The sequence below is a fragment of the Parasteatoda tepidariorum genome, chromosome 4 (assembly GCF_043381705.1).
Source record: "Parasteatoda tepidariorum isolate YZ-2023 chromosome 4, CAS_Ptep_4.0, whole genome shotgun sequence".
Classification (NCBI taxonomy): domain Eukaryota; kingdom Metazoa; phylum Arthropoda; class Arachnida; order Araneae; family Theridiidae; genus Parasteatoda; species Parasteatoda tepidariorum.
In genome coordinates this window covers 30,491,667-30,510,391 of record NC_092207.1, presented here as the reverse complement: position 1 = coordinate 30,510,391, position 18,725 = coordinate 30,491,667, and the positions used below count along the sequence as shown (strand labels likewise).

The following is an 18,725-nucleotide window of genomic DNA, read 5'->3' as shown; positions in this document are numbered from 1 at the left end:
ACATGTTACAGAACAAAAAAAATCGATGTGCCGTAGTTTTCACAGTAATAATTACCGCAAAATCACAAAATCACTTTAATTAAACTAATATTACTGTAAAAATTACGGCATAATATTTTACGATAAAAATGAATTTTGCAGTGAAATGGATTTTACGAACGATGCATCCAAAATGCAAGTACCGAAATTTTTGACAGTGTACCGTGGATTGAATTTAAGAAGAAAGCTCTAAGAACACAATAAAGATGGGAAAATTCGTAATCATTTTGACGCATAAAAAACAATAGATATTTGAATTTCGTGATGTTATAGGAAAAATATAGTTTTAAGTGAAAACAAGTGTAATATTTATATATAGTAATTGAAGTTTTAATTTAAAATTATAGTTTAGAATTTTATGTTACCGTGACAGAGGTTAACCTTTAAATATCGGAGATTTTTTAAAAGAAACAGGTATGGAAACTATAATAACATTATATGGTCGTTTTCCTATGGAAGTTCATAGATATTTTGCGGCATTGTAAACAATACGGGAGATGTTCGAAATGGCATAGCAAATATTAGAACGAAGAAACATACGGAAAACCTTACTTAGAAGAAAAGAAATCAGTTTTGAAGGAGACCACACATTTCTTCTGAAAAGACCACGCATTAAGACTTAGTAAATAAAAGGTGGAAAAAATTGTCCTGATTTAAGGTTTATTTTTATTTAGGCTTATGTCAAAAAGAGTTTAGTGTAAAAAGCAATAAATTCTTTTTTACAATCTTACCAAATAGGACCTGAGGGAGTCTAAAGAATTTTATCTTGTTTTTCGAAAACAGCTATAAAAGTTTTTGTTAAAAAAAAATAAACTAAATCAGCTTTAGAAAATGTTCTGCTGGAATTGATATGCAAATAGACTGGAATTTCGCGAGAAATAAAATTTAGAAGTACTGTACTGAAACTGTACTGTACTGAAAACTTCTGTTTACGACCTTTTTACTTTAATTGAGGCTACCAGACGTCCGAGACTTCCTTTAAATAATTTATATTGTTATACGTTTTTTTCAAGTCAAAACAATTCGGATAACGAAGGAAAAAACTGTTTTTATGTGAACGGAATTAAATTTTCAAAACGTATCTGACAAAATGCATTACTTTACTATACTCGAACTTTTCTTGGTTTAACAATGAAAAACATTAAATTATTTCAACCGAAAAACTTAGAATAACGAAATAAGGTTTCAAAATTTAGAACTTTTAGAAATCATTCACCTAAGATATTGTATAAGGTGCTCTGCAAATACCCCCTTTAATGTTTAAATTCAGAGTAAATATCAAGCGTAGTGTTACTACAATATGGTAATCATAGACTATGTAATTGAGGAATAGCATGCCTATGTAACGTATACAGAGCAAAAGCAATTTTCATCTATTTAAAATTATTCATGAAATTTTAAAGAAATCAGTGATTGTTTATTAATAATAGCTTATTGAATGATATTAAGCGTCAATTTAAGCATTTAAGAAACATTGAACTAATTAAAATTATTTAGGAAAATAAATGACAGTCCTCTTAATTACACTACTTATTAGATAATGCTAAGTGATGGTTCAAGAATTTTGAAAGTGCTCAGATAGTTATAATTATCAATGAATTTTATAATCATCATTTTAAATGATGAGAAATATTCATCTAATTGAAATTATGTATGAAATTTTAAGCTAATCAGTGACTCTCTTTCTTAAATAAACAGCTTATTTTAAGATGTTAAACGACATTTTAAGAATTAGAGAAATATTCAGCCAATACAAATTATTAATGTAACTTTAAACTAATCTGTGATGATTCTTCTTTCTGAATTGAACAGCTTATTAGAAGATTCTAAGCATCATTTTATGAATTTGAAAAATATTCAACTAATTAAAATTTTCTATGGAATTTTAAGCTAATCAATGACGATTCTTCTTTCTCAGTTGGGCAGTTTTTCTGGGAGAAGATCTTTAATTGTATTTTAAGAATTGGGAGTCTTGTTGCTAAAACAAATTTAATCTTGGTTCAAACTATCGATCAAACTATCGATGAAGATTTAGGAATTGGGAATCTTAGTGCTAAAACAAATTTAATCCTGGTTCACAAACTATCGATGAAGATTTAGGAATTGGGAGTCTTAGTACTAAAGCAAATTTAATCCTGATTCACAAATTATCGGTGAAGATTTAGGAATTGGGAGTCTTGGTGCTATAACAAATTTAATCCTGCTTCACAAATTATCGATGAAGATTTAAGAATTGGGAGTCTTGGTGCTAAAACAAATTTAATCTGAGTTCTCAAATTATCGATGAGATCCTAATGAAAATTTAAAAAATGCATTTGATTAAAGCAGTTTTTTTTCTAGCTATCTATACCCCGCTTAACTCAGAACTTCTGAAATATTTATTTAAGAAAATATTAAAAATCAAGAGAATTTAAATAATTCCTATTTCTTTGTTCAAATATGAAAAAAAGATGAAACATAACTTGCCCTTCTCTAAGGACAAATACTCACAAAATGGATCATTGCTAAGTTAGCAAATGGTTTTATAAAAAGGAACTATAGCCATTTTTCTTAATTTGTGAACGGTCCCTTTCGTTTGAGAGATTTCCTTCCTATCTAGANTAAGTATTTAAGAATCATTGAACTAATTAAAATTATTTAGGAAAATAAATGACAGTTCTCTTAATTACACTATTTATTAGATAATGTTAAGTGACGGTTTAAGAATTTTAAAAGTGTTCAGATAGTTATAATTATTATTCAATTTTCTAATCATCATATTAAGAATGAGAAATATTCATCTAATTGAAATTATAGCCAATACTTATTATTAATGTAATTTTAAACTAATCTGTCATGATTCTTCTTTCTGAATTGAACAGCATATTAGAAAATTCTAAGCATTTTACAAATTTGAAAAATATTCAACTAATTAAAATTTTCTATAGAATTTTAAAACTAATCAATGACAATTCTTCTTTCTCAATTGAGCAGTTTTTCTGGGAGAAGATGTTTAATTGTATTTTAAGAATTGGGAGTCTTGGTGCTGAAACAAGTTTAATCCTGGTTCACAAATTATCGATGAAGATTTAAGAATTGGAAGTCTTGGTTCTAAAAAGAATTTAATCCTGGTTCACAAATTATCGATGAAGATTTAAGAATTGGGTGTCTTGGTGCTAAAACAAATTTAATCCTGGTTCACAAATTATCGATGAAGATTTAAGAATTGGGAGTCTTGGTGCAAAAACAAATTTAATCCTGGTTCACAAATTATCGATGAAGATTTAAGAATTGGGAGTCTTGGTGCTAAAACAAATTTAATCCTGGTTCACAAATTATCGAGGAAGATTTAAGAATTGGGAGTCTTGGTGCTAAAACAAATTTAATCCTGGTTCGCAAATTATAGAAGATTTAAGAATTGGGAGTTTTGGTGCTAAAACAAATTTAATCCAGGTTCACAAATTATCGATGAAGATTTAAGAATTGGGTGTCTTGGTGCTAAAGCAAATTTAATCCTGGTTCCCAAATTATCGATGAAGATTTAAGAATTGGGAATCTTGTTGCTAAAACAAATTTAATCCCGGTTCACAAAGTATCGATGAAGATTTAGGAATTGGGAGTCTTGGTGTTAAAACAAATTTAATCCTGGTTCACAAATTATTGATGAAGATTTAGAATTGGGAGTCTTAGTGCTAAAACAAATTTAATCCTGGTTCACAAATTATCGATGAAGATTTAAGAATTGGGAGTCTTAGTGCTAAAACAAATTTAATCCGGGTTCACAAATTATCTGTGTCTATGAAGATTTAAGAATTGGGAATCTTGGTGCTAAAACAAATTTAAACTGAGTTCACAAATTATCGATGAGATCCTAATGAAAATTTTAAAAATGCATTTGATTAAAGTAGTTTTTTTTTCTAGCTATCTATACCCCGCCTTAACTCTGAACTCCTGAAATGTTTATTTAAGAAAATATTAAAAATCAAGAGAATTTAAATAATTCCTATTCATTTGTCCAAATATGAAAAAAAGATGAAACATAACTTGCCCTTCTCTAAGGACAAATACTCACAAAATGGATCATTGCTAACTTAGCTTTATAAAAAGGAACTATAGCCATTTTTCTTAATTTGTGAACGGTCCCTTTCGTTTGAGAGATTTCCTTCCTATCTAGAGGCGAGTAGTTCTGGCAAAATGCGACCCCTGGGAACAACTCAGAAGGTTACAACGTGCCTAGTACGATGATGTGAACTTTGAACTAGAGAAGGCAGGCATCTACAAGTTGTAACAACGTTCCAAGTCATTCTCGCCAAAATCCCAAGGCATTATTTATATTTTCTCAGAGCATGCTTAAACAGGAAAGACACCTGTAGTTTTATCGTATAATATTCTTTTATCACCTCTATCTCGCCAAATCTAAAATATTTCACGACCTACCCTTTCTTACATTTATCTTATTTTTTAAGAAAGGATATTGTTTATGGAAGAATTACATTAGGGTAAGCACATGGCAAAATATTTGGGGGAAATAGAAGAAAAAAGAGGTGCAAGTGGTGCGTGAAGCAGTATTTTATAACTGCTGTATTTAATAAGTACGATTTCTGAGAATTCGTTAATAGTTTTCGCATTTATGTATTTTATAAAATAACTAAATAAACTGGTTTAGATAATAAATAACTTTTTTTCCTATTCCTTTTTTTTGGATAGAAATCAGTATATCACTGTGTTGGCATGATTAAACATGAGCATTCTGAAATTACTCCATTTATTTCTCATGATGCACACTGTAAAAAATTCTGGATGGAATTGCGGTATAAAGCACCGACACTTTGGGTGCAATTCGTAAAATCCATTTCACCGTGAAAACCATTTTACCATTAAATCAATTTTACCATAAAATAACAGTTAAATGGAATATAATGAAAGTGATTCAATGATTTTGCGGTAATTATTACTGTAAAAAATACGGTATCTCAGATTTTTTTGTTCGGTAACATGGTCAGGTAAAAATGGATTTTACGGGGAAAAAAGTACTGATTCTTTTTACCGTAATTTAATCGGAATTTTTTTACATTGTAGTATGGATTAGATTTAAATTTATTGAAACCTATCATCGTTTTGAATAAAACAGAATATTGTGACAGAAGTAAAATAGTAATGAACATGTTTAATCCCAATAAATAAAATGAAAAACTAGAAGAACTAAAGACTGTACCTTTTTGATTTTTATTATTTGCACATTTTATCGATTGTGAAATATAATACCAGTAGCGCTACACTGCATACTCTACCTTATACAACACTGAAAAAATTAACTAGATACTAAGTAGCAGCCATGCGGAAAGTACAGTCGATACAATGTAAATTCGAAGTGTGGCTGCTGTTAACACCAAATTAACGCCAAATCTTAATCTCGTTGCTGTGTTTACTAAGTGTTTACGATCTTCAACAACCTCACAGGAGATTAAGGACGTGAAACCACATTTAAGATAAACGATATCCTGATATGCAATAGTTTTTCTTGGGCAACCGATTCTTTTAAGATCCGTATATTTTCAAAGATGCTAAATGTACGTACTTATCTTGATGAACAGTCGTTCCGAAGTTTCAATTTATTTTGTTATTCAATAAATGACATAAGCGCTAAAAATATTATCAGGAATGCTTGAACTCTTCAAAATCGTATATATTGAATACTGCAATTATAAAACACTTCTTTACTTCACCACTTGTCCTCTTAAAGGTTAACCTTTGATAATTGCTGGAACATTTACCACATTCCTTGTCGTCTCGACCTTGGATACATCGAGCAAACTAGACACACCTTAAACTTTATACTTAAGGAACACGATCGCGTTATCAAGAATACGAGAAATCTTCAATTGTTTCACATTGTGCTGGAATTTTGGGCCTAAATTCAATTTTGGCAGTGACAAAATTATTCCCATCCCTGTCACATCAGCTTATCTTGATGCCCTGGAATCTTGTTTTACTTACATGAATAATGATTCCCTTGTTAAAGACATTAATTCCTCACCATATTTTCCTAACGCGTGGAAATGCATTTTATTCTGAATTTGAATCTCTCTGCCACTGTGGTTTTTCTTGTCCTATTTTTCATCTTTATTCTGTCCCGCAGTGGACTGATTGTTAAGACACGGTTACCAGTGGAACACCGAAGCCACTGACTGCAGTCAGTAAGCGAGTGGGTGACCACTTTGATCAGCCAGCGTAGGGACCGAGGGTACAATGTATCTGTCCTCGTTAAACTGTTCTACCGTAAAGTGCTCGACTTCGCGCAAATCGTCAGGCTACCAAAGCAGGGAAGCCATCCCATCTGCAGAGGATCAAAATTGCGATGGCATGTCTTCGGGTCATCCTTAGGGATGTTTCCCAGACCGTCACCAATAGCCTATTGTGCAGTTCTAGTGTGACGTAAATAAAGTGCCAACCTCATCTTTTTTTCTCCCTCGGATACCGCGGGTTTTCTTGTTTTGTTGTTTTGCGTATCAGTGTGCATAACTCAATACTGAATTTTAAAACCAAACATCTAAGTTTTTTTAATGTTTAATTGTACACCCTAATTTGTTGTATTTATCCATTTATAACAAAGATTATTAAAAAGAAATATTTTCAGTACATTGTGTAGTATTACTTATCACAATTAAAGCTTCATCCTTGTATAGAAAATCAAAAGCAATTAGAACAAATAAATTCCCTTTGCCATATTTTACATTTCTTTTTTTAAATTGCATTTTCACTGACAATATTGCTAAGGATTTAATCCAAGTTCTATTCATATAATTTTTTACACTTAAATGAGAAGCATTTTGTAGCCTTTTTTATTCAGCAAATTTCAAATGAATAGTTTTATCGCCATGTGTTTAAATCACTACAGCCCCTTTTTGAGTATTTCAAAAAATAATAAGGAAATTTTTTTACTTGTATCCTTTTTCAGATGATGAAACGTTTCACAATGGAAAATGAACTTAATAAAGCATTCGAATAAATAGCTTGAATTGAAATTTCAATTACTTTTTTTCAATTCCATATTATTACACTTCAAGAGCTTTAAACAAAAAAAGTTCTTTTCGGAATTGCAAAATAATGACTACACCTTATAATACCATTTCTTTTCAAAGAAGAGGAAGACACAATACGTTAGTAAAAGGTAAAAATAATGCATAAAAAGTTAAAATAAAACTGGGGGGGGAAAAAGAAAGAAGTAAAACTTCAGTTTCTTTTCGTAAAATAAAAAAGAACGCGTAAAAAACCTTTATTCGTTCGGTTCCCATTTCATTTATGTTCCATTTCCAAACTAATAATGGAAAAAACGTCCAATTCTAGGAAAACAATTAAAAAGTATAGTACTACCAGCACATTCCAATTTTCCCCAATTTCTGACTCCCTTTGTTCAAAAGGAAAATTCCTTCTATATAAGGAATATTAATCACTGGAAAACAATCTTCTTTCGACTCATTATCTATGGGTTTGAGAGTATATTTTGGTGTATAGGGAGGAATGGGGGAGAATCAGCAGGAAAAAGGGATTTTTTTTTTCTCTATTATTATTTTCATACTAATTTATTCTTATCGTCATTTTTCTTTTTTCCCTACACATCATTCCCATTTTTCCCTATACTTTGCAATTGCCTTGATCATTACAACTGTTGAAATAAAGACCAGGATAGAAGGGGTGTGGAAAGGAGAGAAATTAAACGATATCGACTCAAAAAAACGAAATAGAGGAGTCGGGGAAAAAAAGGGGAGATTTTTTTTTTTAGCTATTAAAAGCAGAAAGAAATTAAAGGTCAATTATTCTCGAGATTGAAGACAAGAACATAATTAAACTTCTTGTCCCCCTCTTTTCTTTTTCGTTTTAATTATACTTTTTTTGCTTTTTCTCCTTTTTTTAATTTCTATTTCTATTCTTTTATATTCGAAATATAATATAAATTCTTACTGAAATGGAATGAAGGAAATTATGGAAGATAAACAATTAAGTACAGGTCGTAAATTGGTAATTTCATGAGTATGCTTTAAGTTTCCTTTTAATTGAAGAATATTTTGAAATATGCAATAACATTTCAGAGGTTCTCAATTAAGAATATTTCCTAGAAAATGCTTTATTTGTTATTGGATCAAAATAACAATGCCCTGTCAACTAGACAAGTGCATAAAACTAGCGTTAAAATATCGAACCAAAATAATCTACAATTTTAAAATAAACTAGGTCGGAATAGGCCTAAAAATTGGTTCATGCGACGTGAAATGATGCATGTCCTTAAATAAATAAAATCAGATACTTATGCCTGCTGAAATTTAACTTGTACCGGTTAAATACTAGTAGAAAACAGATATTTGAAGAGATCAGTTACATTCATAATGGATCAGTTATATTTAATACATTAGTCACTGAAATCTAAAATTTAAAATACAGACTATATTCCTCATGGACCACCCTTAATAAGTAATTTTAGAATCATTATCAAACATGAAAACAAAAAATTTGCACATTGGGGTGATCACAAATTAATAATTGAGAAGGGGGGTCGCAAAGAAGAGGTGGGTGAAATCAGGCTAATTTCTGTAGATGGTGGCAAATTAAAAACATAAAAACAGGTTTAATTGAAGGTTAAAACATGATAGAGTTTCTAATAATTACTTTATAATTCATGTCTGCTTCCTTCCGCAATTAAACCTGCCTTGTTGTTTAATACCTCCATATTCATGCAACTTGATTTGTCAGATTCTAAAAGCGTGTTTGTTTTCCTCCCACAAAAATACACACTTTTGCGTCCCCCAATGGGCATAATTTTCGTTTTCATTTTTTACCAGGATTCAAACAATATATATTAAGGGTGATCTTTGCAGAACATCCTGCACCTATAACTCATTGAAACTTATGACTAAAATTTTATATTTAAGTAACGGAAAAATGTTAAACATGCATATTTGAAAGGAGAAAGAGTATTAAAATAGATTTAGTTAGATAACAGAAATCATGATTAAAAATGTGTGTTTTAGAAATTATAAAATAATATTCATGTGAATCAGCTTACATTGTCGTTCATAAGCATTTCTTTTACTTACACTTTCATTCCAAAACACTAGCCCATTCATTCATAGGAATTTAAGTCACTTATAAAATAGAGCAGATAGATTTATAATATTACTATCAAAATATATATAGATATTTAAATATATATGTAATTAAAAAATGATATTTATTGAGATTTTATTCACTTATTTTATATGTGCTAGTGCTATGTGAACAATAAGAATGGAATAATTTTCCTTAAAATGGCTTTATTTTTGCATAAAAGCATTTATTTCTTTTGAAATAAGGCATATAAAAATACTCTTTGGAAAACAACACATTTTATGAACATTATGAGGTACACAGACGATTTACAATAATGAGGTCTGACTGTATCTTTAAAAAATGGGAATACGTAGTTATCTAATGTGTGTTATTATTCAGTCAACAGTTTGTTAAAATTCTTAATCGAATAAGAAACATCATTTTGTTCTCTAAATATTAAGCACAACATAAAATTTAAAAACTGTTCAATAACCAGTTTAAATGCTGTCTAATTTATGTGATAAAGAACTTATACTCCAACGGTAAATTTTAATTTCGGGCATTTTAATATTTCAACCTATCCGAAATGTTGCATTTCACATAAAGCAAAAACTAAAACCATCATGGTTTTCAAATTACAACAATTATCTCTCTTTATTTAAAATAAAGATACAGAAATGTATGAATATCTTTCAAAATATACAAACATCTCTGAAAGTATATAGATATCAATAGAAAAAACGTTAAAATATCCATGAAAGTATGTTATCAATAGAAATAATATACAAATATCTATGAAAGTATATAGATATCAATAGAAATGATATACAAATATCTATGAAAGTATATAGATATCAATAGAAACACTATAAAAATATCTATGAAAATATATAGATATCAATAAAAATAAAATAGTCTATGAAAGTATATAGATATCAATAGAAATGAGATACAAATATCTATGAAAGTATATAGATATCAATAAAAATAAAATACAAATGTCTATGAAAGCATATAGATATCAATAGAAATGATATACAAATACCTATGAAAGTATATAGATATCAATAGAAACACTACACAAATGTCTATGAAAATATATTGATATCAATAAAAATAAAATGCAAATGTCTATGAAAGTATACAGATATCAATAGAAATAATATACAAATTCTATGAAATTATCTTTATAGATATCAATAGAAATAATATATAAATATCTACAGAATTGTGCGAATAGACATAGAATTATATGCACCTTTAACAAAGAATCAGTCTGCGACTGAGTTATATATTTCTTGAATTTATTGCCACTACATATACAAATAATGAGCGAAATTTCAATTAAGAGAAATAACACAATAAAAACAATTATAAATTTAATAAAAATAAAGAAATACATCTACATTATTTGTTATTAGATTTCATTTGTGTTTTTTATTATCACACTAAAGCAAATAATTATGCTTGCAAATTCTGTTTGTAATACCTCAGAAATGAATAACATAAATATAAGCATCTGAGAAAAAAAACGATTATTAAGCTATTAATAATTTTAAAATATAAATTCTTTTTGCTTAAAAAATGCGAAAGAATCAGAGCAAAAATTTAGGCTCAATTTTTCATTATTTTCTTAATTTTCAATTTAAATATAAATCAAAATCATAACTTATTGAAGACTCGCGAAAAAAAATTAATGACGCATAAATGAGTTTCAATGTTATTCCATTCATTTTTAAAAAATATATTTTCCTTCAATAGTGCTAAGAGGATAATTTAATTATTTTTTATCAAGTATTTACTCAAAACAAAAGAGTAATTATTGAAGTTTCGCAGGTTATTAATAAATTTAGAAAAAAAATTGAGAGTCATTGCGCTCTGCTTTAAAATTAAATATTTCTTATGCGATAAATTTACCAAAGAACGTAATATAACACAATAAAATCAGCTATTTATTGGATAAAAAACCGATTATTATTATGCATGAAATGAGTATTTTTGCACTTTTTATTGTTGGAATTTTATTATCATTAATTCCATTGTATTCAACTTCTAGTAAATAATTGTATAGAAATGTGTTTTTTTTCGCCAAAATGAAATGAAATAATAGAAACCTTTTAACAAAACTAAAACTAAAAAAAAGATTATTATTTTCTTAAATTGAATCAGTTTTTAAATTTTTTTTTACTTCTTTGGAGAGTGTACTGCAAATTAAATCAATTTTTATATTCCTCTTCTTCTAATAAAATTCATTTAAATTTACAATTAAACTATAAACTCGAGTCCAAAATTATTACGAAACGGTATAATTTTTTAAACATGCCTGACTGAATTTTAATCTTCTTTCATTACCATTTGGGGGGAAAAAAATAATTTGATATTTTTTTCAATATCCCATTTATTCGTAATGAAATTAAAAAGCATATACAAGTCACATTTATCTGTGAAATTACGTTCAACCAAAACTCAGAAACTAATAACTATACGTATAAAAAAAAATATTAAAAACTTCTTTTTAGACGATAGGTTCCTCCCTCTTCTAGGGAATGTAATACCCTATAATTAATAAAAACCTGCCCTCTATAATCTTAAGAGTTGCCTTTTCCGTATCCGGCATTCGGGAAAATTATTATTGCTCTTTTAATGATGTTGGAGAGATTTGAATTTTAAGAGGATGAAAGAATTAATAAAAAAAAAATTAATTTCTTTTAAATTAGAAATGGTCCAGTTGAGTGAAATTAATTTCTTTGAAAAGTAATATTAATCTTTCTTACTTGAAATCCCTTTTGATAAATGGATTTTTTTTCTTAACATTTTTTTCATTAAAATCGTACAACTTATTTTAAATTAATCTACACTGTTCCCAATGCGGAATAAAAATAATTCATATATAGCTTGAAAATATGAAAGTAAAAGCGGTTTAAATTTCAATTCTAAAAATAATTAAGATTCTGTTAATATATGGTTTTAGGGGCAAATCCTATATTTCTTAATATGTGTTTTAAAAGTAAACACAGACAATTTTGAAGTTGATAGGTTCTATTTATTTTCTATTTATTCACCAAATTATCTGTCCATTTTTGAGGGGGTTTTTGTGTAATAATAAAATTGAAATGGTTAAAAACTATGTTTTTTTAAGTATGCTTTAAAGGAGAAAGTAATTTTATTTTTGCCTAGCTTATAACGAATAATGTAGATTGCATAACTCTCAAAAGCTAAGGGAGGGGCTTTCAGTATTGGTAGAAGTTAATAACGCAAGTGAGGTGCATTACAATTTTTGTTTAAGTCCTGACAAAAATAAAATAATTCTCCCCTTTTCAGTCAACACTGTAAAAAAATTCCGGATCAAATTACGGTATAAAGTACGGTCCCTTTCATCTTTGCATCATCCGGAACATCCTTTTTTATCGTTACATATTATACCGTAAATTTTATAGCAATATTTATTTAATTAGAGTGATTCAGTCATTTTTACGGTAATAATTATTGTCAAAATTACCGTATATCAGATTTGTTCCGTAACATACTCTCGTAAAAATTGATTTTGCAATAAAAAGTAAACGTAGATATAAAATTTTATTATTTTATATTATTATTTGCTTCCTTTTTTGCGTCTGATTAATTAAGTCAGAAAGTGGTAAAAATTTTGATCTTCTATAAAATACAATACTGGCCATTAAAATTACTACACCAGGAAGGAGGGCAAATAACAGAATTATATTTATTGGGCACATACATTATAGTTGGAAGAACAAGTGATTAAAGTTTCAGGATATTTGGATGTATATATAGATCCTGAGGAATCAGCCTTCAGCGCAACCTCCCCTCGCAGCAATAACAGCAGTTATTCTCCTGGGCATCGAGTCGAACAGAGATTGGATAGTATGGACGGCTACAGCATTCCATGCAGCTTCAACATTATGCCACAATTCATCGACCGTAGTGACTGACGAGTGGCGGCGTGCCAGTCGTTCGGCAACCATTGACCAGACGTTTTCAATTGGTGAGAGATCAGGAGAACGTGCTGGCCAAAGCAGCAGGCGAACATGTTCTGCGTCAAGGAAGGTCAGAACAGTGCGAGAAATTTGCGGTCGTGCATTGTCCTGCTGAAACGTAGCGTTATGGAGGCCTCGAATATAAGGCAGAGCAATTGGCCCTAACACATCAGAAATGCAACGGCTACAGCTCAAAGTGTCGGCAATGCGAACAAGAGATGATCGAGACGTGTATCCAATGACACACCATACCATTACTCCAGGTGATGGGACAGTATGACGATGTCGAATACAAACTGCCAATGGGCGCTCTCCACGATATCTCTCCATACAACCGTCATGAACCCATCGAGTCTATATTCTGCTAACAGTCATGGGATCTCGACTAACGCGAGCAGCAATACTTCGGTATGATAATCCGCAATCCCGGTAGGCCACAATTTGACCTCGATCTAACTCAGACATATGCTGGTAGACATTTCTTCTTCTTACACGAGGCATAACAAAACTTTTTTAAACAAGAACAACGCTCGAATTCAATTTCTGTATATGAAACTTACTGTCAAATCTCTTCTTTTGTACACATTGTAGGTATCGCTACCGCCACCTGCTTTGCATAAATGCACTGATAAGTTAATCATTTGCATACCCCAACATGCTTTATCCGTCCTGCAAATTTCACGTTCGTGGTGTGTCTCCTTCCTGGTGTAGCAATTTTAATGGCCAGTAGTGTAGTAACAAATTTTGCTTGTACTATTTAAAAAATTAGCGTACCTTTAATTTGTATAAGGCACATAAATCAAGTTATAAATTTAAACTCTCTGACTAGTCTGCAAGCTCTCGGAAATCTGATTCTTGATAAATTGTATTTAGAAAGAATGTGTTTTCATCTTAGATTTATCAATACCATTTATGAATCCATTTTGTATAAGACACATAAATCAAGTGATAAATTTAAACTCTCTAACTAGTCTGTTTGTTCACGGAAATCTGGTTCTTGATAAATTGTAATTAGAAAGTATTCTTGTAGCGTTCATCTTAGATTTATCAATCCTGCTTATAAATCCATTTTGTGTCATTCTTTATAATTTCGTTCAATTACTGAGGAACAGGAATCTGCTTGGTAGCTGTTGTTACAATTCAAAATAAGGAAGTATTTTTAACTTTTCTAAAAGAAATTTAGAAAATTACAAGAACCTAAAGTAAGATTACTCAATTTTTTGGTAAAAAACTAGATTGTACTTACTTTTTGATTTAGGAAATATTTTCCTAAAACAATATGTATTTATACTACATTTGTAACTGTACAAAGACCATAGCATTATTTCAATAAAAATTGAGTTCAGAAAATTTCGAATTAAATTCAGTTGAGTTATAAAAGAATTTGAAGCAGCTTAATATGTATTAGAAAATGCCAAGGATCATAAGAACAAATTCAATCAAGTTCAATTAATCGTTTAAATATACTTAAAAGTAAATTACTACAGATAATTGAGTCACTTTTTAACTTGATGTAACATTTATTATGTTAAATGTGCAACCCTTTTAAGAGAAAATTCTCGATGACATAAACTCTCAACAGTATTTAATATCACCACTAGCCAACCATAAAAAAATAAAATAATAATAAGACTCAACCTGGTGGTCCCCTTGAGATTCAAGATCTCCGTGAGGAAAATTACGCCTGTTGCCAATTCGCGACATCAAATACCTAATTTAATTGCAAAAATTTCCCGTGTGGCTGGAAGAGTAACAGTAGCCTTAAACGCATATAATTCGTCAGTAAGAAAATAAATATTAACAAGGAAGTGAGAGTTAACTTTAGGAATCTAATAAAATATTAACTTCATTAATATTGCTTTATTTTAAATGAGTATTTGTCATCCTCATAATCTTTTTTCGTCTTAACGATTATTTTTTTCTTATGTAGATTTTTGGTCATATATTAGGCTAGTTTTTAGACTAAGCGAAGAGTTCATGTAATCAGTAATAATCAATAAAGGAAATAATGAATTAATAAGTAAATGGAAACTTTCAACGTAAATCATTTGATAATTATTTATTATTTTTGGTAATATACCTCATTGGAAAAGTTTTCCCAGTTGAGTTAAAGGGTAATAATAGTTTTTTTTAAACAAAATTTAGTAACATAATGAATATTTAATCTTTGACGCCGATGGGAAGTCGGTGTCTTTTTCATATATTTTTTCTGACTCTGCAATAATAAGCAAAAGTATATTTAAGTATTTTTTTAAATATAAAAACAGTATAATAGGTATTAAAATAATCTGTTCGATTATCGGAATTAAATTTGTACTAAAATATAAAACCCAAAAAAGTAGTATTTAAAGAAAAATTTGCATTCATATTCAAAATTGTATCAATAATTTATTTTTTTAAATTAAAGAAATTCGAATGATAAATGACTGCTTCTATTAGATCTAAATAACTGTAAATAAGTGAAAATTAAAAAAAAATATTATTTTGAAGTGAGCCGCTTTTGGAAGAAGTTTCCTTTTAACTCAGAAAAAGACACCGTTTCATGCTGTATTTCATAACCACAATGCTGAGTATAATATTTTTCACTTTTTTCACCTATTTTGACCTAAACTAATTCAAAATAATGAAAAAAGTATGAAAAATAAGCATTCTGACTCAGAAGATTAAAAAAGGAGGAAAACTAACTAGAATCCTGAAATAATATTAACGACATTAATTTTGGTTTATTTTAAATTATTTTTTTCATCCTTTTAAATCTTAGTAAATTTTCTGTTATAGATCAGGTTTGCTTTTGAACTAACTAAAGGTTTCATGTTAGGAGCAATAAAAAATGTTAGTAAATGTTAATTTAAAAAGATTTTTTTTTCTTTGCAGCTCAAGCCATACCAAACGGGGACGCATTGCAGCCCACCGCCTATCCAAGCCTGCAGCCCTACCCGGGAATACGTAAGTTTATATTAACACGTAAGTCAACAAAATTTTTTGTAAAATACAAACAAAACTCAGACACTTTACACAAGTTCAGATTAAATTTGAAATTTACACTAGTCAAACTAGATAACAAAATAAAGACAAAATTGAGGTTCAAATTTATAACAGAACATTTATCTAACTCTTGAACTTAAAATGAATCTTTGTCACATATTAAGTGACATTAGAAAAAAATCAAATCAAATATTGTTGACAATGTCATTGAAGAAACGAATCAATGTGCAGGAGAGCATTATCGTGTGTGTGAGATTTCTCTCATAAGAAATATTTTTTTTAGTCTCACATGCATAAAATGCTCCAGGGGTTCATACAGAATCATAACATTTATAATTTTCTAAATATGCTTTGGTAAACCGTACAGTATTTCTTAAATAAAAAACGAATAACCATATTACCTATTTTAAATGAACCATACTTGTGAGGAAAAGCAAAAGAAATATCGAGGTTGATCTGAGATTAAAACCGCCTGCAAAACTCTCCATCCTAGTGACGTGCAGAAATGAACCATGAGAGCAATAGCAACAGATATTTCGTCCAGCTTAAAGGGACATCCAATCCACAATTGCAGACAGAAAAACTTGAAGTCCCCCAAGTTCAAATCTCAGCGATGGCTGATCGATATGGGTTCTGTTCCCGACTTGCACTAAACAAGCACTGACGTAAAAATATCGTCAGTGGTAAAAGAATCGTGGATTAGAATTCCCTTGCCCTTTGGCCAACCGAGGAATTTTTTGTGCTCTCCATATGACGCTAATGAGGGTTAATTCCCTCAAAACGTCCACCACGAAGGCTAGTTTGACAGACTGATTCAGGTCTTTTTCAGGACTGATTCAAGTCTTTGTCTGACTGATTCAGGACTGATTCAGGTCTTTGTCTGACTGATTCAGGTCTGGATTCATGAGTTTTTTGTCTTCTGGGTAGGGTTCAAAATTACTACTCTATGGAATTGAACATTGGTAGTCTTAAACTCAAAACTGGGTCAACTATTCAACGCCGGCTATAAGAAATAAAATTCCATTTCTGTTACTTTTATCGGGAAATAATTTCTTTTTTTAGATTAGTATTCAGTTTATTAAAGATATGATGTAATTTTGAAATACATTTAATGTTGAAAACTTGAGGCATTAATTCATTAAAGAGAAATCATCTATAAAATGTTCTTAACATTTAAGAAAAATAAATTACGAATATTTTCTTACGTATGTATGTTGTTTTGTTTTTTTTCATTCCAAACAGTGGATCTAACCTTTACTGGGTACATTTACCAGGTCGGATCATTTCGGTTGCTCACTGAAACAAGCAAAAAAAAAGTCCAAAATTATTTATACTCTATAATAATTCTTTATTATGGAGTATTTTCAGTGGAGTACTTCTGTTCTTTTAAAAAATGATTTAAAATGTGAATTTTTAATTAGATAAGTTTTTTTCGTTGGGGTAGCTTCCTAATGAAATAATTTTCGACCCTCCAATTATCACATTGCACCTCGTGGGCAATCTAATCGAAGAGTTTGTTCAGAAATCTTCGCACCTCTGCACGCCACTATTACAGCCATTTTTCTTTGAACAACTGATCAGAAATAAACAAGGAAAAATAAGTAGTTTTTAATGCCTCAAATCTATAACAACAAATAAAAAGACATTACACTTAGCTATGAAACTTTACATTTCACAACACTGACACCACACATTAACTTATATGTAGACTTAAATTATACAAATGTTTCCTTGTCATTTTAAAGAGAAAACTTTGTATTGTACAATTCAAATTATCTCTCTTTGTGTAGCTGCGTATACAACTCCTTTTGGTCAGTTTGGCCAAGCCCTAACTCCACAACCTGCCGTAGTTACTCAAACTCAGCGAGAAGGTACGTACATTCCTGGTAAGCATCGTTCTCAATCTGTCTCTTTCTCTCTATCTTTTTATTACATTCTAAGCCTACCTTTGTCATCTTCTTCTGCATCACTTATTCGTTATCAGTTTGTTTTTGTGAAGAATTTAGCCAAGTAAAATCTATCAGATTACTGTATGAATATCAAATAATTTTGTATTTTTTAACGAGTAAAATAGATCGGATTACAGTATGAAGATCAGATATATTTATATTTTTTAACGAGTAAACTAGATCAGATTACTGTATGAATATCACATATATTTGTATTTTTTAACGAGAAAAATAGATCATATTACTGTATGAATATCAGATGTATTTATATTTTTTAAAGAGTAAAATAGATCAGATTACTGTATGAATATCAGATATATTTGCATTTTTTAACGAGTAAAATAGATCAGATTACTGTATGAATATCAGATATATTTGTATTTTTTAACGAGTAAAATAGATCAGATTAATGTATGAACATTAGATATATTTCTATTTTTAACGAGAAAAATAGATCAGATTACTATATAAATATCAGATATATTTGTATTTTTTAACGAGTAAAATAGATCAGATTACTGTATGAATATCAGATATATATTTTTAGCGAGTAAAATAAATCAAATTACTGTATGAATATCAGATATATTTGTATTTTTTTAAAGATTTTATCAAACGTCGAAATATATTTTTGTTGTTTAAATGTCAAAATAAAGCTGCTTCTATCTAAGCACGGTAATTTTTAAAACAACAT

The 18,725-nt window shown here is 29.4% G+C and overlaps 1 protein-coding gene across 28 annotated transcripts in view; it reads left to right on the top strand.

Annotated features, from left to right (window-relative positions):
* Window positions 1–18,725, top strand: part of LOC107456607 (bruno 3) — a 705,687-nt gene that overhangs the window by 626,576 nt on the left and 60,386 nt on the right. For 12 of the 28 annotated variants that reach the window (XM_071179595.1, XM_071179599.1, XM_071179587.1 and 9 more), the window contains 2 exons: window positions 15,972–16,043; window positions 17,873–17,968. In XM_071179595.1, coding sequence (XP_071035696.1) covers window positions 15,972–16,043; window positions 17,873–17,968 — 168 coding nt within the window. Of the gene's footprint in view, window positions 1–15,971; window positions 16,062–17,872; window positions 17,969–18,725 lie in introns of all 28 variants that reach the window. The other 16 variants (XM_043044184.2, XM_071179603.1, XM_071179591.1 and 13 more) reach the window with 3 other exon arrangements.